Genomic DNA, 21,448 nt, shown 5'->3' on the forward strand with positions numbered 1-21,448 from the left:
CCAGAAGACCTTATGCTGTCATTCCACTGCCGTTCTTAAAGAAACAAAGACAGGTAGCACTGAAATATTTCCATTTTCTGAATGAGAATGACTTCAAAGCTTATCCAGAATGCAAGCATCTGCATTACACCAGTTCTTTCATTTTAATTACCCTGAAAGCATCATATTTCAACTAATAATTAGAACACACAAGTAGTGTGGTTTTCTTTTCTTTGCGAGCCTGTAAGCCAAGATATCATTAACAAATGATATTATATTTTATAAGCAGAAAAAAAACAACAGCAATTCTGAGTTAGGTGCCGTTACAATTGTAAACTGATTCATTTAGGATATTTTATTCAAATTTAATATATCACATGAACATTCCATTCCAGATTCTACTTACCATTTTCACTATGTCAGCATAAGCTGATTCAACAATCACTCCACGATTTGTTGAAACATATTCAACCAGTTCATTCAGTGTTGCTCTCTTAATTTCCTTGCTTTTCAGGTCTGAAACAGAGTCCATGAAGTCAAAGAGTATACAACACTGCTGCAACTTCTGACAAAAGAGATCTTGCTGTTCATTGGAGGTGGCATCTGTAAAAGGAAAGAAAAAAAAAAAAAAAAAAAAAAAACAACAACACCTAAGTCCATAGAAGCAAACTCAGGATTACTAAATCTGTTCTGTTGACTAAAATTCCCATCATGTGTCAGACCTGTAACTGAGGAATGGTATGATGCAGGACCAGCAAATTAATAGACAATACTGTAAAAACTGAATGATAGTGAATGGATCTGCTTAAGTATGCTAGAATGAAAAATTCACTATTTAAAACTTGTATTTCATAGAAATAATGAATATAGTTGTAGATGTATATATGGAAAATAGGTGAATTAATTTTATTTGAGGTACACAGACATTAGTAAGTACCAACTCGCCTTCACTAAAAGTCACATACACAAGCAATGCATCATACTAACCTTTCATTCATCCGATTTGTCTCATTCTGTTCCCTAATCCTTTATTACATAACCTGCTTAAAAGCTGTAAAATCTGCTTTGAAGGAACCTTGTCTTTTTTTTTCTTTTTTTGTAAACCACGATGCAACGTACCTTGCATACTTTTGATACCATGTGATGAACGTTTCTCTTAAGAATCAACTCCAATATTTCAAAAGGATTAATCCTGAATGTTCATGCTTTGGTTTAAATAATTTATCATGATCTTAGTCATGTCAGGCTTTCCATCTTTTTTGGCCCGTTACGACAATGTGTGACTCTGCATCATCATTTCATGGTGCAGTTTCTCCAGTAGTAGATAAACAGAATTACTCCATTAGTATTTCACACTAGCTCTATGGCAGATGGATTATTGAGTACTGGATACTTCGAAAACTTAATACATCCTGAGAATATTATAACCAAAATTTGCAGGATCACAGCAAAAGCAGCTGTAGTTTTAACTGAGAAATCGGATGACTGTCATACTGCCTAGACACACACTGAGAACCCAAATGCCCTTTGTTTGCTTTTTTGCTTTGCTCGTTGGGGTTCCTAGTCACTCCAGCAATAGTATCAGCTCTTCTATCAGTCACTTGGGATTTCACCTGTTCTGCTGAAAAATTTTTATTCCCAGTTTTATCTGGGACTAAGGAATGCTTTCCCCCTGTAAAACTTTGAAGACCTGTCTATAGACAGACTACCTAATCCCTTAGCTTCATCCATTCCCTGCAGTATCTACATGAACGCTGCTGCTTCCTCAGAAGGAAATTAGCACAACAAGGAAAGGAACCCAGCCTTGTAACACTGAATGTTGGAAATCTTATCTCTCACTTTAAAGGTTGAACAAAACACAGAAAGGTCTCACACTTCTCTTTATTGTTTTAGGAGTATTCTAAATAAGCAAACTTTAAGTTTGTAAGTTTAACAACTCAGACACTCTTTGACGAGGCCAGTTGCTCAAGTTTCTTACCAAGCACCTCCCACTTAGCGGCCAGAACAACAACCGGGGTTTTAGCATTCAGTCATTATCTGACAGAATTCTTGCATTTCTGTACAAGCAAAAAAGTAATTGCTAAAATGGCCTGAAATGCCTCCACTGTAATCCCAACTGCTCGCCGTGCCCTGGAAGTCCAAACACCAGAATATTGTATTGCACTGCATTCCCGCTTGCCATCTGACAGTTAAGATCTTATTAACTGAGCATAACAACTTCAGCGGGCTTTTCAGAAAGCCGGAGGTTATTATTCCCTCATAAAGAGCGATCTGTACTACTGAATGCTAATTCTGCAATTTTAACCATTTTCCTTTTGAATGCGGATGTCGTAAGATGCTAATTTTTGCTCGGCTATCTACAAATCGCACGATACCAAAGACGTGAATCGTTACACCCTGCAAAATAATCAACGTCAGCTGTAAAAACATTTGTAAGTTACATAACGTTTCAGCTCAGATCGTCTAATATTCGGCAGCGGGTTGCATGAGTAAGACCTGCGCCATAGCAACAGAGCAATAACAGTGACACGCTGCGGGTAACATCCCCAAAGCCTCGCTCGCGGAACTGCCCCAGGACACACAGCTTCCCCTGAGCCTAACCTCGTGCTGCCAGCCGTCCGCACACAGGGCTCAGATCTGCTCTTACTTCTGCCCACTAAAAACCTGACTATGCTCCACGTTAGCAAAGGCCAGTAGTGAGGTGCAGCAAATACAGCATCTTTGGGTGATGTTCAGTTAAATCAAGTTTCATTAACCAAAATTTAATGTTTTAAAAACCAGCTGACATTGTCTGAATACTCCTCATAGTGGTTAAAACAAACTTGTTAAAACAAAGTTGAAATCAAGCAAGCAGAATTCAGAAGAAATCATCAAATCCCTTATTACCTTCCCTAGAACATCAAAGAAATCCTGGTGTTAGCCACTTGTATTTCAACATCAGAGTAACAGAGATCATATCTCTGCGGCCACGCATCACCAGTCCCTTTCATTAGCGATCTGATCTATCTCAATTAGACATCTTCCTAAATGAAAAGCCTGCCCATAAATCAGTGTTGTTACTTGCACCATTTAAAGCCAAGCCATACAAAGTATTTTCTTCTACGCATGCATCCATTACTCACAATGACAAGGGGAAATGGTGAAATAATGACACGTGCAAGAGATGAAAACTGTAAGGAAGGTAACACAAGGACTAGTCCTGCGGCATCTCATGTGCTTAGCCCTTGCCTCACACATGGCACCTGCATCCCAGGAATGCTGGGGACAGGTGCCATGGAAACCACTGCCTGCTTTGGGGATATTCATGTCAGCATTCCTGGCTTTTTTAAGCCTTGTCTTTAACTACACCTAATTTTCCCAGCACAGCAAAAGCTAGACAACCCTACGTTGCAGTAAAATCATATTGCAATAGTTTATTCCAGCTCTATGAATAAAATAAACTCTGCCAACATTATTGCATCAACACCAGAGCTTTGAGCTTTAGTAGTTTAACCTGTGGCACGATTTTTAAATAAGTTTTAATTTAACTTCTATCAAGATTTATTCCACGCATATGAAGTTCACAAAAACTGCTTACCCTAAATACCAGGAGGACCGCAGAAGGTAACACAGGTTCAAAGTAGGCAGTGGATGCTTCAAGAAAATAACCCTAGGGACGGGTTGTACTTTCAAGTGGAAAACAAAACAAAACACCAAAGACTGAATTCTATTAACCACCTGTCCTTACATTGCTGTATGCTGTTGGAAAAGTCACTTTAAAAAAATAATAGAAAATGGTCTGTATGTTGTCTGCTCCAGGTGATCAAAATCCAATTTGCTCAACTTTGTTTTCCAGAGGCTGCTCAACAGAGGCACGTCTTAGGAAACTCTTTAAATCCACTGTTACATCCGTATGAGGGCTGTTTGTCGGTTGACCTGAGGTCCTTGGGAAGGTCCTAATGACACTTTAGGCAACCACAGAGAGACAGTTCCTAATCAGATATGACAGTAGAAAATCCTAACAACAAAAAGTTGTGTCCAATACAAAAAAAAAAAAATTATCGTAAATTACGATCCATTTTAACCATCACTCTTTCTGAGGATTGTCATTGCCTCTGGTCATTTGCAGGATAGATGGTAAAATATGTTTGCAACTGATGAAAATAGTTCATTTGATCCTTGCACTTCATGGTACTGAAATTCTCAACAGACTACTACTACTGTTTACAAAAGCCTCATCATTACATACAATAGCCACAATATCAAAGGATAAAAAATTACAAACAAGTCGACTCACAAGTTCCTCCGGAGCAGAAGTTACTAAACATCAGAGCTGCATGACTGTACAGATTGGTCTCAAAATCAAATGCTTTAATACTTTCCAGGTTATCAGTCCATGTCTGAGCATGGAGCACTGAGTTAAAATATGATTTTTTTCTCCAGGGAGGACCCAACCAAAATAAAGATAAAGAAATTTTACAGTCTGAGCTACCTCATGAGCATATAACTCGAGAGACAGACACCGCCATAGCACTAACCAGGGGACTACAATGACGTCTTCCCACAGTGTATTTATCTCGCATGTTTACAGGCATTTCTCCTGGAAGGAAAAAGAAAGATGCTTCTCCTTTCTCAACAGAACTGTTTATCCAGGACCTCCTGTGCAAAGCCAGGGAACAAAACACTATCCTCGCTTCAGCAGAAAGCAGAATCCAAGTCCCCAGAACTCCCCTCTCAACTGGAAAGTCAAAAAATCGGAACTCCCTTCACAAACTGGAAATTCAGAAAACCTTACTTTCCCTGCCAATGCAAAACAAACCCTCTCAAACACTTGTAACAGGTTTCCAATATTTACTGTGCTACGTGCAGCTGCACTCGACGGCAGTGGGATCTGCTAGCACAGAATGAAGCCCTAACAGTGACACAGAGAGAAGCACAGGTACCATGAGACATCATACTTGTGTTTTTTTTTCTTCACATTATTTGAATATCAACGCTGTTGAATCTCTGGCCTAGCCCACGCAAGTCAAGCATAAGGAAACCTGCCTAACCTCATTTTAAATCTTATTTTTGTTCTGTGCAGTTCTTGTGTACACTGTCATCGCAATCTCCTGAAGCACCCGAAAGTGTCGGTGTTTGTGCTACAGAGCTGGTAAGGAGGAGGCACTGTTAAAAAATGGAGTTTTGATGCAATGGATGTTATGGGAGGAGACAAAGTATCTTTCCAAGTTCTCCGAAGTCTGTGTCTGCAGCTTGGCAGGCAGCACAATGGTTGGCTGACAATGAGGAAAGAGGTCCCTTGCCCTTCTACTCCCTTGTCATTTATTCCTCCCTTCCCCTCCCCTGCTCCCAGTCACATCCATCCCTCAACACCGGCTCTGCAACTTGTCAGCCCCTTCTGCGAGCTGCTTTAACTCAATAACATGGCCATATTAGTGAGGTTAGATGGCTTCTGGAGGGGCCTGACGATCATCAGGTCTGGCACAAGGTTAGCGGTGGGAGCAGAAACTCCTCTTTCAGCTGCAGCAAGTTGTTTAGTTAGTTCATTAGCTCATCTGTAACCATATCCTCCAGCTTCACAGGTATGAGGTAACTGAAAAATCCTAATTACACATTAACTAGTTGGTTTCTTTTTTTTTTTTTTTTTTTTTAATTTTCTTCTGGAAAGCAACTTTAAGCTCCTTTCTAAAGGAAGATGCAGCCCCTGTATAAAGTCTCATGCTATACTGATGGTCTAAAACCTTCCTGCAGTAACTCCTTACATCTGTAAGAGAAGTTTCCCCATTTTGGTAGCTCAGCAGCCCAGCTGAAACTGGTGAGGCCGCTCAGACTAGTAATTATGCAGCACGTTAGGTATCCATGGAATCTCATCACTAGTATTTTCTTTTTTTTTTCCCCCCATACAGAAAAAAAAATAAATTGCTGCCTAAGGAGTAAGTGCCATTTCTTAACAGACTTACGGGGGTTTGTTTGATTATTTGCCTTTTTTTTTTTTTTCCCCTATTCAGAGTTGAACAGCATATATATTTGAATTACCTGTAGTCCTGAAGCCTGCATCTCTTGCTGGATTTCTGGAAGGGGCTGAGTAAGTTTCTCTGCATGTTTTCACTAAACAGAGCCCAGACTTTGCAAGGCAGATAAGGGAGTCAGACAGAACATCATGCATCTTAGAAATTAACCAGCTCCCTATAGAGGAGGTTTATTCTTTAGGAGGAGGTTTGGAAGACAACAAAGCAGAACACCATTCTCAAACATGATGTTACAAAGAAGTCCATACCACATATGGGAGATGGCCAAAATAAAGACTTGGCACAGAGCTAAAGGTACAGAAGGCACATTGGTCAATTCTGTCTGGGATCTGCATGCTCATACAGATGGACACAACCTCCCTATTTCAGAAATCCAAAGGCCTGCAAAGGAGCAATCACAGCAATGAGCTGAACTTCTCCTTCCACTGAAACTCTCCTGCTGATGCTCATCAGGCAGGACTTACACTAGTGATCCACCTGAGCAGTACTTTAAAAATACACTGCAACACGCTGCTTGCTCAACTGCCCCCACAGCAAGCGTTTTATCCAATTTAATGCACACCTTCCTCCAACCAGTTGTGCAAAATCAAATTAAAATTGCAAAAAAGCAACCAAACTGCTAAAAAAAAAAAAAAAAAAAATCACACCACCATCCAAGTAAATCTCCATTTTCTTTTGAAATAGCTAAGAAATCACAAGTTTTGCTCATTAGAATATTGTGAATTTAAGATTAACTCCTTGATACATGCCAGGGCAAAAAAAGAATTTAAAGAGTCTCACACAAGAAGTGAAACTAAATAAGGACACAATCTATGATGATTTTTATTCACATACTCTATTGTGGTTTACAGAGATAGCTACATATTCTAGGCTATAGAGAATTTTAAAGTTGTTTACTAAAAGCACTTCTCGAAAGCTACGTCCTGTCCAATACCAGATATTGTTTGTTCAGTAAGGCTCGTCTGCCAGTCCATGTGGCCAGCAGTTGACCTTAACAAATCAGTCCAGAAAATCTGAAAAGCCTATGCTGATCCAACAACATCTGTCACAAATTTTCTCTGACATGACTCCTTGGACTGATAGTAAACTGAAAGTGTCTTTCTTATCTAAATTGTTTCTGTCATCTTCCAAGCATTCTTATAATCTCGTATGGCTAAGAGCTCCTACCACATTAAATCCCTCAATTTTAATGAGAATTTGACTCAACCAAAACACTTCAGACAATAAGAAAGTACCCAGCTGAAGTGCTTTCCTATTTAATAGCCTTATTTCCTACTGGTTAATTACAGAAGACAACATGAAGACAGATGCAAAACATAATGCAAATTACTCTCTTAGTCCTCAAAAAGTTCATGAACAGCAAGACTCTAGTGACCAGACCTGACAACATCCACCTTATTTCTCCCACAACTTTCTCAAAAAGGAGAATTAAAGCCCTACTCATTTCTTAAACAAAAGAGAAAAACTACAAAATCAAACACCATGCCAACGAGTCGAATGCGAACGTTAAACATCCTGCAGACATCTTTGACAAAATGTGCATCACGAACCCTACAAACATTTCCTCAAGAGCATCACTGACAGTTCAGAACTGAAACTCAGTTACATGCAACAAATAATTCTGAGGAGAAAAAAAAATAATAATTAAAAAAAATATATATATATATATATGTATGTTGTCTGATGACAGGACATGGTTATGCTGCTTTTAACAGAAAGCATCAAGATGCTGAGCTTTGCATATGGTTACCTGTAGGCAAGCTCTGCTCAGAATGATATAATGAATTTATTATACAAGAAATTCTAAAAGAAATCTTACTATAAAAGAAATTTCAGTTTGTGCAGTTGTAGTGTGCATTTTCAAAGAACAATTATGCTACTCCTCTTGAATTCAAAAAAGCTTTCTTCCACCAGTAAGCCAACTATTATGCTCCCCAGTGCATTCACTTATGTTTTTGGCATACGCAGCTACTACATTTGCTGTCTTCATTTAAAAACCATCAAGCAGTGGTGACGACTGATCATACGCCAGGACAGGCCCATCTCGAATGTAACCAGAGGCTCTGGGAATTTAGCATTCTCTCCTGCATGCAAGCCCAAAGAACGGTTTCACTGGCTTCATGAAGGTGGAACATTATGTAATTTTATATTTATATTATGTAATATCGATCTTATATTAATTTAAAATAAGAAGCCTGCTTCTTTAAGGAAGATAGGGATAAATCTCATCACAGAGTTAATGCACGCAGCCAGATCATTAAGCTGGGGTAGAAGGGTAAGTAATTGACTTTTGGAATGGGAAATTGTTGTTCTGGAGATACAAAGATGGGACAGATGGCAACCTTTAACTTTAAATCACAAAGGCTTGGTAATGCAAACTGCTTTCCCAAAGAGAAAGCAAGAATAAATAGCTTTTGTTACATAGAAATGTAACAAAGGCTTTTGTTATGGTAAAACATATGCGCTTTCAAAAAGTCCTCTTAACAACAAGAGGAGGGCAAATAAAGATCAAGGTAAAGCCCTGGGTATATAAACAAGTCCTCTCCTAAAAGCCTACTAACTCACAATTACTTTCTATTTGCCACAAGCCAAAAGCACCCACAGATAGGCTCCTGGTAGCTCACTGCACGCCAACATGTGGGAAAACCAACCACCAGCAGGACCCTACAGAAAGGGAACGGGACCAGGGACCAAGCCTCTCGGACTGTGGAATCAGATTGCAAGGAACCACCTCCGTGGTGCTGCTGGTCCCCGAAACATACACTGCATCCAAATTACAGAGCTGTTGTCCACTTCCGACCAGATGTTAACTCTACCTGTCCCCAAACACCCATGTTTGCTTTTAAGTAAATGCTGTTTCTTGAAATCTAAGTGTTGGATAGAATTTCCGATTTCCCCACCTCATCTTGAAGACACAAAACAAACCCTTCGGGTTGTGAAGAGGCTGACTCAAGGAACTGCTTCACACCTTCCCAGCTCAGCGTTAACCAAGTAACGTGAGCGGCTCTGTTTGCTGCTGCTCCCTCCTCAAACAGCCACAGCACTCCACTCAGATGGGAACCAGGGGATAAGGACGGCTGAAAAGCAAGTGACAAAGCTGTGTGCCACACAGACACAAACTCCAGTTCAACAACCATCCTATGGTACACTATTAAAATCATCCTCAAACGCCTAAACCTAAACACCTTGCTAGACCAGAGCCTGAAACAAATTCATTTGCACCTTTTAAGCTTGTAAGGATAGAAATTGTGTTCACTATCTGAATAAGCTCCCTTTTTATTAATTTGAATGCAAGACCTCTGACTGAAACTGTGGTATTTTATAAACAGTGACTGCTGATAATGAAATAGGCCATAAATGGCTCCATCGCAGGATTTTTATTTTTATTTAAAGTCTATTAGCTTATATTGTTCCCTAGTTATTTTAAGATCCCACCTGATCTAACAACTTAATTTTGAATTAAATGCTCAAGTTGCTCCAGTTTGGCATCACACTAGAAAACACAAGTCAGCATTACAAATCACATTCATTTTTATTGTCCAAAAACTGCAGAAATGCTCTTTGAATTTTCACATGGCAAAATCAGTGTAGAGTGCCATACAAAAATATCTTTCATTGGAAACCAAGGGCTAACTGTTAAACATTACTTCACAGAAGTACAGAATCTCATTTTGCAGTTAATTTAGCACTTAGGCTATTTTAAACGTGTGAAGGGGATGTATAGGGGAGTAAGTTAATAGGAAATCTGTGCCAGAGGAAACATGTGATCTAGGTCTTCAAAAGCCAAGGTACAATTTCATCCCTTCAATCCCTGCATAAATTGGGGTGGAAGTTACAGGTATTGGAGTAATTCCTTGGATAAATATACACTTCAATATTTGTCTGAAGTCATATTTCTTGGTTTTTAAAGTTTTCTCAGACAAATAAAATAACAAGATACTTAATCATGTCTTAAGCAGGAAGAACTAAGATTAAATCAGATGGGGAATACAGGTGCAATCCTGGTTTTGCTGCATTCAGTGACTTACCTGCCACTGACCTCAATGGGAACAGACTGTTGTCCAGAGCAGACAAATATTCAAGCACTTGCAAGATCTCCTTATCCATCTCACTTGAACTAAGCATCTAGTTGCATACATAAAAGGTCAAAAAACTTTTATTTTTCATTTTTAGCCATCAACAGTTATTTTCTTTCTAACAAAAATTGTAAACATCAAGTGTTCAGTAATGAAGGAGTGATCCTACACTTAAGTATATTCCCATTTGGCAAAATCTTGTAGTTATTTTAAAACTCTATTTACACCATTCTGATGTAGTGAGTTTATTTTGCTCCTGCTTCCTTCTCCTAAGGGAAAGTACTCACAAATGTAAATTATCAAACCTTGTCCTTCCCGACTGTACTGTGGGACCCAGACCATTGCTCTCTAGGGGACTCTGACATTTGCTTCTAAATTTTTTTCCTCAAAAGTATAATAAATGTTTGTTTTCCTCAGAAACCAACAATGCTGAAATGCACAATTTCATTTTACATATGCAATTCAAAACCTACATGTAGTTCTCAACTCTTCTTCCTGTTACATACAGATGGGACCAAAATTTATGCTGCTTAACAGGACTTCAGTCCTACTGCAAAAAGTTTACACCTACGCCATATTTTAAATAAGCATAGATTATTTTTTTTTGTTAGAAACATCATCTAGTTTTCAAAAAACCTTACCCAACTAGGCTGCATTGGAACTTAAAAAAAAAAAAAAAAAAAAAAAAATCCCCATTTCCCCCCACACTTTCCCATAAAATTTTACTTGGGAAGAAATGAATACAACAAAAGCATATCTTAGGGATATGGTTTAGTGGGGACTGCTAGCGTTAGGTCAGAGGTTGGACTCGATGATCTTGAGGTCTCTTCCAACCTAGAAATTCTGTGTGATTCTGTAATTTATTATTATTATTTTTTTTTAACTTCCGAAGTTTCACTTGCTTATGCAACGATGCACCCTGCCAGCTCACAAGTACAGCAACAGCAGACAAAAAGCTGTTTCCCCTTCACAGTCAGACAAATGGCTCTAACGTTTTATTCCTGCTTTTCTTCAGATCTGCCTTTCCTGGCCCACACTATATCGCCCTCCTCGCTTGCCCCTCCTCGTTTTCCAATTCTTCTGAGAAAATCCCCTGTGCCACTTCCACCCCTTTTATCCAGGGCTTCTCAACTCTTCAAGTGTGTGATGGGCTCAGGTGTACTGATTACTTTTGACCAGCAATTTGAAAAAGTGAACTTGTATAACATAACTAAAGTATCCCTGCTATGGCAGGGAGCAGCTTTAATGCTATTAATTCTTGAGAGTTTACAAACCACTGACCAGAATTAGGAAATCTTCCTTTTGCAGCACAGTTCTGGGTTGTATATGCACATACACTTTTTGTCATTACTTGCACCTTGACCTCCCAGCTCCACTGCAAAATTCACATTACTCTGGGATGGGAAGCTGACAAAAACTATCCCTTGGGAAACAACAGCCAAGAGAGGGAACCTGAGACAAGGAACAAGGTAGAAAACCTTTCCTAATGGCAGCCAAGGCAACACAACAGCACAGTCTGTTTCTGAAATCCCTATACCATATCCACAGCAGCAATATGAGCTACTCCTGTAGCAGGCTACAGGCCACCTGGTCAGCTCAGATGCTGTCCCTCTCTACACCCCAGCAGTGCTACGAACTGGCGTTCTGCATCGACGTCCAGAGAAGCCCTCCTTGCCCCAAACACACTGCAGCCAGTGACTGCCAGCAGGTTCCATCCTCTGATCATGGCAGCTGCAGGTATGTTCTTCTAATCTTTACCTTCTCGAGTTAAGACTCTTATTTGATGAACCAACTCATCTTCAATCAATTCCTGATATAGCAAACAAAAACCCTAAGCACATGAAATTTCAATTCCGGTTTACCTTTGGAGTCAGGTAAAGTCTCAAAAAACGTGGTCACAATGAAAAGCTGTGAAGAAACTCACACTGGATATGGTAAGAAACATTTCCAGCACATTTCACAGCCAGCCTTTGACATTCAGGACTTGCTGCAGCTACAGGTGAGGAGCTGGCTCCAGCCGCACACCCTCCTGCCCTCTTTTCCCACCTGCATCTCCTGTCAGCCCACCGCTTCTTACCATCCTGCCACCTGTAGCACACTTCTGGGCTCCAGCTTTCAGAAAAACATATTGTAAGCTTTCTATACACTTAATTATAGTGCAGGAAAACCAAAGAAAAGCCGTGCACAGCAGCCTCAAAGAGGTGGTTCCTTGCAGAGCAGCACAGGAGGTACTGAATCATCATCAGTCTTGCTACCGAGCTACAAAAGCTGCTGAGCACATCTGAGAATTTGGACCACATTAGATTAATTTTCATCCAGAGCTATATGCTAAGCTACAAAGTACAGCAAACATCAGAGCTCAAGACCATTATTATTATTTTAATATCAACAACATATAACGCATTTTTACTCTAGTCTTAGGAACGGTTTGAACTGGTTTTGCTGAAACTCAGAAAATTAGCCTGAGGAACAGTTCCAAATAAAACTGTCCATACTTGGCATGGAAACTTCAGTCCAAACTGTTTAGCAATGCTGTAAGCAGCTGAGAATAAGGTCTTGTGAAGGAAAATTGTAGGCGACCTTAACTAAGAGGAGTCCTGCCTCGAAGTCAAACGTATGCCACTGAGACTGACCACGAGCTCAGCAAAACTTAACAGAAACTAGCTCAGTGACTCTCTGATAAAAATCAATGATTCAGGTGTTAAAATAAGCTGTCGCTGTTGGTCCAGTTTCCAGAAGAGCATTTTGCCAAGGGAGTTTTATACAACAGACTTTATTTACTACCTACTGGTCTCGTTAGCCTGTGGTTCCAACCTTCGGAGTTCACACACTGTGATGAGCCTATACGTATAATCTTAGCCTGCTGGATTAAAACAGGAGTCAGGACGACAATAGCACAAACTGAATGTTAAACCCTTCCACAGGGAAATGTCTTTCTTCATAATAACACTACACATAGCCCTTCTATGCTTAAAGACAACTTTACTCTGTCCCGAGCTGTTGGTACGGTGCCTTCTCAACGGCACCAAATAATTTTAAGATAGGTGGATATTAAAAAGAACTCTGCAGATTGATATAATCTTCTTTCGATCAGACAGCCAGAGCAGTAAGTAATTCCACTTGTATTTCCTACAGCAACTACCATTAAAATTGGCACCTGCAAAACTAATATCTGACTAAACTAGAAAGCAACGAATATGGAAAAAGAAATCTGATCCTAAGCTGGCACACAGAAGATGTGAAAGATTTAAATAGAAAAGTTCATGTGAAGACTGTCAATAGGCTCTATATTTAGGAGTTGCTCTTGATGGAAGTATATTCTAAGACCAAAAATTCAAGTCTAAGGATAAAAAAAGGTCAATTTGTTAAGAATTAAAGACCAAATGTTCCACTCCATAAACTAGGAACAGTTCCTTAATATAGGAGAAAATTAAGCAGTACATTTTTCATGGAACTACATTAGAATATTAAAATTAAAAGTTCTTAAGTCTTCTTTAGCTATTGTAGGTTCTCTATTTTTCAAGATTGTAACTTGACTAAACACAAGTTTTGACTACTTTGTTGAGTGCCCTGTTGAGACTATGCGTAAGAGTTAAATGGAAATTCCTTAGAGAACATCCTCATCTTCATCTGAAAACTAAAGATCGTCTTTGTTAAGGAAAAAATCAGCCGGGAAGGTCACAGATGCAAGTGAGGTTGAATACAAAAGGTATAGGATGGGGGACTACGGAAGAGGAAATAACAATGAATCATCAGGGATTTAACAAAAACAAAACAAAACAGTGCAAATCTGAGCAACAGAAAACTGTCATTTAACTTACAAATATTTATGAAGGCTGTAGTAAAAGTAAACCATTCTAAAATTTTTGAAGGCTATTTTCCTTTCTGGAGCAAAGGCAACTTAATGTTAGCATGAATAAAATTCCTCTCAGCTGTTTTTAACTCTGCTTATTTTTGTCACTCTGAAATACACACTGTATGATTCAAAGCATCTGAACTGACCCTGCTGGATGTAATAAGGTTAAAATTTTAGCAATAAGCAAGCTTACTAGGCCTTCCTATAATGCTGTCATGAAAGCTTAGCTTGAACACAGCACCTGGTTCTCAGTCAAATCCAAGCTGTCCCTTGATGGTTTAAATAAAGCAAATACTTTTGATAACACCCGTTTTGAACCCCATATTTGGATGCTGAAACTGCATACTGGAAGGTCTTTTAAAAATGTCTTATTCCAGTATACTTCACCACTGTAACTCGCAGTCCCACTGAGATTCTTACAACCATCTCTAGCCTACGGCTGACAGATTTTTGGACCAGTTTCCAGCTGTTCTGCTGTAAGAGCCAGAGTTTTCTCGATGGGGAGAGTTTCATTTGGAAACGAACACTAAGAATTTCTTGTAATATTTTTGTGCTTGGTGCATGTTATAGGAAATAAGCCTGCAGTGACAAGCATCTTCCCAAAAGGATGCTCAGTACTGAGAAGATCACAGAGAGACATCAGAAAATGTTTATTCACTCCAGCTGGACTTGACATCTCTGGTAACAGAAAAAAGGTACATTCTCTTTACAACCTGACAGCCCACATTAACTGTGCTAAATAAAAGCAACAAGCTGTTTTGAATAAGATTTTTTTTTTCATCCTATCTGGTCACCATTTTTCACCTGTATTTTCACATGCTTCTTCAACCAAAAAAAAAAAAATCACAGAAACGTGTATGTGTAGTTTCAGTGCGATTAGTCAGACTGGCTCCCAAGGTCAAGCTGATTGTCTTTTTCCAGAAATGAAGGTAACTGCATGGGCTATTACAGTGTTTAAAAAGGACTCGGTATTGAGACAAAATGACCACTTCTTAAGAATTTAAAAATAACAATCCCTTCATCAGATTTCTTTAAACTCAACACTCCCAGGACTGTTCACTAAGCGATAAAATCCTGCTGTTAACCAGCATGTTACTTTGGCTACAAATTTTCAGAGGATTTGTATTAAGTAAACTGCAAAGTAACAAAATGAAAAGGAGATGGGAGGGGGAACAGCTTCAACTTGACACAGGTCTAACACTCTTCCCTCCCCTCCCCCTTTTTCTTTTTTTTTTTTTCTTTTTTTTTTATTATTCTGGTCTTCAGTACTGCTTATGAAGCACTACAGTGAAGCATACACTCTCCTGAATAACAGAGGAAATGTAATTCCTCATTTATTTTATGTATCCTGTCATCAGTAAGGTTTTGCTAAGCTTTTATCTAAGGATGATACATAATATCTGATGTAAAAATAACGTGAAATGTGAATGACCAACACACAATCCCACTATACCCCCTCAACTTCTCCCTGTCCCCCCAAAACCCAAACCCCTAAAGCTAAGACCATGTACTATCTGGGACTCTCACCTGCTAGTGACAGAAACTCGGCTTCTCCTAGCAGTGACAGAATATGCAGCTAAATCCAGAAATTTTGGTAATCCCAGCAGCAGCACAATTAGCTCCAGAAATATGTAAATAAGTATGTTACCTTTCTACAGGCTTTCAAGCAATACCACTTACACCCCTATGACAGGGTGTTACACTATCTGATCTGGCCCTATTAGTAGCAAACAAAAAAAATAAATAGTCCCTAGATAAAAGGGGAAAAAATCTACCCAGGAAGATGTTTGATAAAGTGAGTGGTTAGTTTTTATTTTTTCTTCTGGAACATCCTTCCTTCCAATAAAGTAGAATACAAGTATTTCAGGCCAGCCTGACAAACCTATTTGGGAGTTTCAGAATATTTGTTATTGTCCTGAAAGTGATCAAACAGGACAGGAACTATAAATCAAATTAAGTATTTTTACTGCAGTATATCACCAAACTGCTTCTTCATCTACAAACTGTTGATCTCCCAATACAGGCTTCACACGCCCTACATTTAGCCCCTTACTGTAAGATACCTGGAAAAGCAAAACTTCTTAATCTAATTTCCTAAGTGCATGCTGAGGGCCCTTAGGCACCAGCATAATGACTGTACTTTCCTTTTTCCGCCCCTCCCTGGGAACGCTGGCTGCCAGGCTGGAGATGACACTACGCTGGCAGCATCACAGCTATTGCTGAATTCCACATTGGCTTTAAAGAATAAAGCAGAGCTTCATCTTCCCGAGATGTACGTGATTACAACAAGAAGTTTCACAAAACCATACATTTATGGAGAGCAAACTCTTTCTATCAGCTCTTTTGGTTTGGGAGGCAGGGGAGGGTCAAGAGAGGAAAGGAGAAAAGCGGAAGGGGAGAAAGCATCAGATATTCACAACAAATCAAAATTCCCCATATATCCAAACATTGCAAACCCATGGGAGAAAACATGCAGAAGAGTGCTGCCCAGCTTTCTGATAACTGGCTACCTGGGATACTGTTACTCATAAAAGCATGCTTTGCCCACAGTTTCTGTTCTGAAACAGATCTGGAGGGCAAGACTTTCAATGTAAACCATAAGCATGAAGACAGATGCGATTTTCCTTTAAGAATTTCAGGCAATTCGAGCTACTATAAAACTCTGCTTAACTGAACAGATTCCTCTGATAGTTTATGGCCTCAAATTTCCAAACATTCGAGCTGCTGATGCCACACAAACTTTCCCCGTACAATAAGCAAAAAGCTGTAAAACTGCACTCACAAAACGAGAAGACTTAATCATACAAAGTTAAAAATCTAACATTAAAGTCCCAGTTCAGCAAAGAATGTAAACTTGGACATTTTGCTGATTTAAGCTGGAATTGCTCCCTGCATAAAGTACGTACGCTTAACTGTTTGCTGGATCAGGACCCAAACTTTCTGAAGTCTGCCACCTATGTGCGATATTTGCCAAGTGCTTTTACAAGGTCTCAAGAATGGTTTTATAAAAAAATTATCTTTGAGGAAAATAAACTGTCTGTACAGCATGGGAATTAGCTTTTCATTATTATTAAAACTTGGCAGAAGTTTAGTCATACCAATAGCAGAAACTGAAGCTTGATTTCAAAGAAATCATCTTGGTTATAAATCCTGTAAATCCAGCTAAAGGGAGGACAAAACTTCACAAAGAAAACCCAAAACAAGCACCGTGAAGAACACCTCTTCTGTTTTTAAGAGCAACGTGCTCAGCCACTGCAACAAAGATGCTAAAGAAAAAAATAATTCCCATGTTACCTTCCTGCCCAAGCTTATTTGCATTTAATAACATTTCTGCTAATAGCCAGTTTCATGATTCATGAACATCTGCCGTTCAGGAGCAGCAAGAAACTGCCTTGAAATACTACAGCTGTGACTGTATAATCCACAAAAATCAAACAGGAAAAAAAATATTTAGCTTTTAGGACTATTTTTAAGTCGGCCACACTGCACTCTGATTTGGGGCATTTACTGCAGATCATTAAGAGTTATTTTTTCCCTCCATCGTACGATGAAGCTTCAAAAACTTCACCACGAGTGACAGCACAATTGCTATGGGGTAATGGTAAGGTAATGTTTGCCCCTTGTTGCTCAGGTTCTTGTTAAATACGTTAACAAGGAGTTCGTATTCCCCGCTGAATAATTACTTTTGTAATTTTTAAGAGAGGGAAAACTTTGGTGGGAAGGCGGGGGGGGAAGGCTGCACTGAACTTCTGGTTCATTTTTGCAAACTGCTAGCAATCAGCCTGCCCGGATTTGAGTTTCAGGACGAAGGATAAAGGCTGCGGTGCCGGTTTCCATGCCAGGGCGTCCTTTTTTTTCACCCAGGCTTTTGAGATACCGCCTCGTTCCCCCCAAACCCCGGCGGGGCAAACACCAACCCAAAAAAAAAGCGCTGGGGAGGCCCGAGGCAAGCCCGGGACACGATGCCAGGGGCACCGGGCTCCTCTTTGCAAACCCCCCTGAAGGGAGGAGCCACCGCGGGAGAGAGGGGACGGAGGAGGGGGGGACACGGGGACAGAGGGGACAGAGGGACGGGACAGAGGGACGGGGGGACGAGGCAGGGCCCCGCGGAGGGTTTCGCCGAGGTACCTTTGAGCTGGGGCAGCGGCGAGAGCTCCACCTGGCTGCCGTGGCCGCGGAACTGCGAGGAGCCCTGCGAGCGCCGCTGCCGCTGCGCCTTGCGCACGGATTTCCGCGTGAAGCCGTCCACTTTCTCCGCGGCGGAGATGGCCGCCGACATGGCTGGGCGGCGAGGCGGCGCGGGGGGGACGCGCTCGCCGCGGGCATATATCAAAGCGGGCGGGAAGGAAGGGAAAAAAAAAAATAAAATAAAATAAAAATAAAATGAAAATGGGATAATAATTAAAAATTATTATCGACCCAGCCTCCTCGCCGTTCCCTCCCCAGCCGTGGAGCGGCCCCGCGGAGGGGGGGGGGCGCTCGGCAAACTTCGCAGCGGGCCGGGCCCGCTGTCATCCGCCGGGCTGGCCGGGGGGGCGGCTCCCCAGCGCCCGGCTTCCGCACGCCCCTTCCCCGCCTTCAGGCGCCGCCGCCCGCAGCCCCCCCCTGCTTCGCCGCCATCCCGCCCGCCCTCTGCCCCGCCCGCCGCCAACGGCGAGGGAAGGGGTGGGGGGGACGGGGGGCGGGGCCGTGGCGGGGTGAGTGACAGCGCGGGGCGCCCAATGAGAGGAGAGGGTGGGGAGAGGGGGGAGAGATTGGCGGGTAGATGCTCCAATGGGAAGGAAGGAAATGGAGTGGGTGGGGCTTCCCGCTACGAGGTCGGGGGGCGGTGGCGGAGCGCGGCCGTTGGGCGCGAGGCGCGGCGGCCGTTAGCTCGTGGCGCTGCCGCTGAGGCTGCTCAGGCAGGAGGAGGGTGGGGGCTGCCCCCTCAGCCGCCCCTCGCTGTGGTACCGGGCCGTGTGCGCCTCGCGGCGGAGCTCCGGCAGCGCCTGGCTGCCTTTTGGGATGGGTTTCTAACTCCTCTGTTGAGTTAGGATGAGAACAGTGAGAATCATGTAGGTTTGGGGTAGCAAGTGTTGGTGTCTGAGCCAGGGAGCGCCGGTAAGGCAGGCAGAAGGATGGGGAAGAGAAATTTGAGGTCATAATCCTCCTGCCCCAAAGATATAATGCTACGCTTGTGTAAAGTTTGCATCAGGTGTCTCAGTTACAGATGAGTTTCAAAAAGTAAACATGCCACATGGTTTATGTGGCTCAAGCTGAAGGTAGGCTGTAAGAAGCGTGCATTGCGATCGCTGCAGCACATGGAAAACACAATGTTTGTGCATGTGGCATTGGGATGCCTTAAAGTGAGTTTTCCCAGGCCCATTTCCATATAAAAACAGCCCAGCTCTTGAACTGCCAGCATGTGGGATGGCTTACGGTCATACAAGTACAGGGAGGCTCTATGCACACCAGCATGTGCCTTCCTAGTGCCTAGCTTTAGGTGCCAATTCAGCAAGTAAGCATGTTCAGCATTTTAAAGGCTAAAATCTAAAATTTTGGTAGGACATAAATACTGTAAGGTAATTGCACTTTATGTGCTCTCACAAGCCGAACTTACTATGTAGAATCCATAAATCAAAAGCCATATTTGGATAGCAGCTTTATATGAGCATAAAAATGGTTGTTTTGTAAACAGAGATAACTAATATACTGTTATCTTTCTCGGATGTCTACAGACGTTTTAATATATATATGTTATTTCATAAAATCAATTTTGAAGACCAAATGGCATACTTTGGACACTTGCCCTTTAAACTTCTGACTTGTATCCATTGCAGTAAAAGCAATGCTTGCATTCCTTACCTGGTTAATTCACGTTTCACTACATGGCCCATAGGTCCTACTCAGAGCACTAAGGCCCAGACCTCGTGTCAGTGTGTTCCCCTCTTCCTGCCTGCCCTCCAACAGCTGTCATTTTCTTCTGCACCCATTTTTAGAAAGTGACACGGTCCGGTGTGTCCTGTATACTGTTTATTGGCAACTCAACCCTTGCTGCCTGTCCCCCGTGTGAAAGTGCCTACCTTCGCGTTTCATCAATTGAACATATTGAAAACGGTTAATGAAAAGCATTAAGTAGGTTCTGAGTAACACAAAAATATCTCCTGAGATGTAAAATATTTTCTCAGAGGTACTAGGCTTTGGGATGGTTGCCATGCTGCTTAAAACAATGTTGTAAAAACCTATTGGCAGTTGAGATTCATGACGCAAAGCCCTAAGTAAATAATAGGTATAGCCTTGCAATGATGGCATTTTCATATCAGTTGCACTGGAAAATATTTTCAGACCGTATCTTCATGGACTGCTCATAAAAGAAGTACTGGTGAAGTCTGTCAGCGGAGCAAAAAATAGGCTGCTTTATTGTCGTGAATAAATTAAAAGTATTTTTAGCTATTGAGTTTTCTGTTGTCTTGTTAATATAACTTTTCTGGTTTGGAAACGAATGAGCAGCAGCTCTGTCAACCAGCCGCAGTTTCCCAAATTGAAAAGCTAATGGTTGAACTGGCGTTTGCTTGAGGACGGTGGAATTACGTGGATGTGGGAGGCCATTTGACTGTAAAGGTGTGCGGACCAGGGTGTCTGGGGGAAGACTGAAAGCGAGAGCTGCGGCTGGCAGTCTGAAATAGCTGCGCTGGGGAAGGCTGAAGTTTGCCTTCCCCGCTTCTGCACACGCTGCTGCTTCCTACACAGCTGCCTGAGCTGCTTCTGAGTCAGCTTCTGAACCCCATGGTTTCTACGGAGTATTTAAAGGCACACAGCGATGATGCCAGGTTATAAGCTGCCGGCTCCACATCTAATTCATAAAAGTCTGCGGTGTCCACAGAGAATGTTGTGAATAGTAATTTTCTGCCAGGCTGTTCCCACTCTTCAAGCAGAGCCTTCAGTGTGCACCGAAGCACTGATTCTGCAAAGCCTTATGTGTGTATCTAAGTTTACTCGGAAGAAAACTCATTATCATTCATGATCGTTATTCACAACAGAGAAGCAGCATTCTAGAACAGATTTAACTGAAAGTCACATTTGCAGTTCTTTTCATTCAGTCACAGAGATTTATTCCCTGTACCTTCCTAGCATTATTATTTTTTTTTAATCCAGGAGTGGAAAGGTGAATGGGACTATGATGTGTCATTAAGTTTTAGATCCCTGTCGAACTTGGAAGTGTGGGGCTTCAAGTACTGGGTTGCTGCGGAGATTTTGCTATGGGGATGTGTCTGGCTGCCATTCCATCAGTTCTTCAAGGTATTTCAGCTAACTTAAAACACTGTCTGGGCTAAGGCTGTGCTCAATTAAGTTTAAGCATGTGAACTGTCCCAGTGAAACCGAGCTTACTGTTCACAAACGTCAGGTTAACTGTGTTCTGTGGTCTGCACTGGCTAGTCACTATCTAGCAGAAGTCTTCCTAAGTCCTCTGCTTGATAAATCCTTAAATAATACAGAATCAATTATCTCAGGGACCATCTGTCACCTTCCTCCCAGAGCAGGATTTGAAA

At 41.4% G+C, this 21,448-nt stretch overlaps 1 protein-coding gene across 1 annotated transcript in view; it reads right to left on the minus strand.

The window, feature by feature from the left end:
• Window positions 1-18,522, minus strand: part of PPP2R5A (protein phosphatase 2 regulatory subunit B'alpha) — a 43,603-nt gene extending 25,081 nt beyond the window's left edge. The window contains exons 1-2 of the mRNA XM_082756753.1: window positions 18,048-18,522; window positions 386-582 (exon numbers count right to left, since the gene is read on the minus strand). Of these exons, the coding sequence (XP_082612879.1) occupies window positions 386-582; window positions 18,048-18,198 (348 nt within the window). The 5' untranslated portion in view covers window positions 18,199-18,522. The remainder of the gene's footprint in view (window positions 1-385; window positions 583-18,047) is intronic.
• Window positions 18,523-21,448: the final 2,926 nt, after the last annotated feature.

Source organism: Aythya marila (assembly GCF_965140915.1).
Source record: "Aythya marila genome assembly, chromosome: 3".
Classification (NCBI taxonomy): Eukaryota; Metazoa; Chordata; class Aves; order Anseriformes; family Anatidae; genus Aythya; species Aythya marila.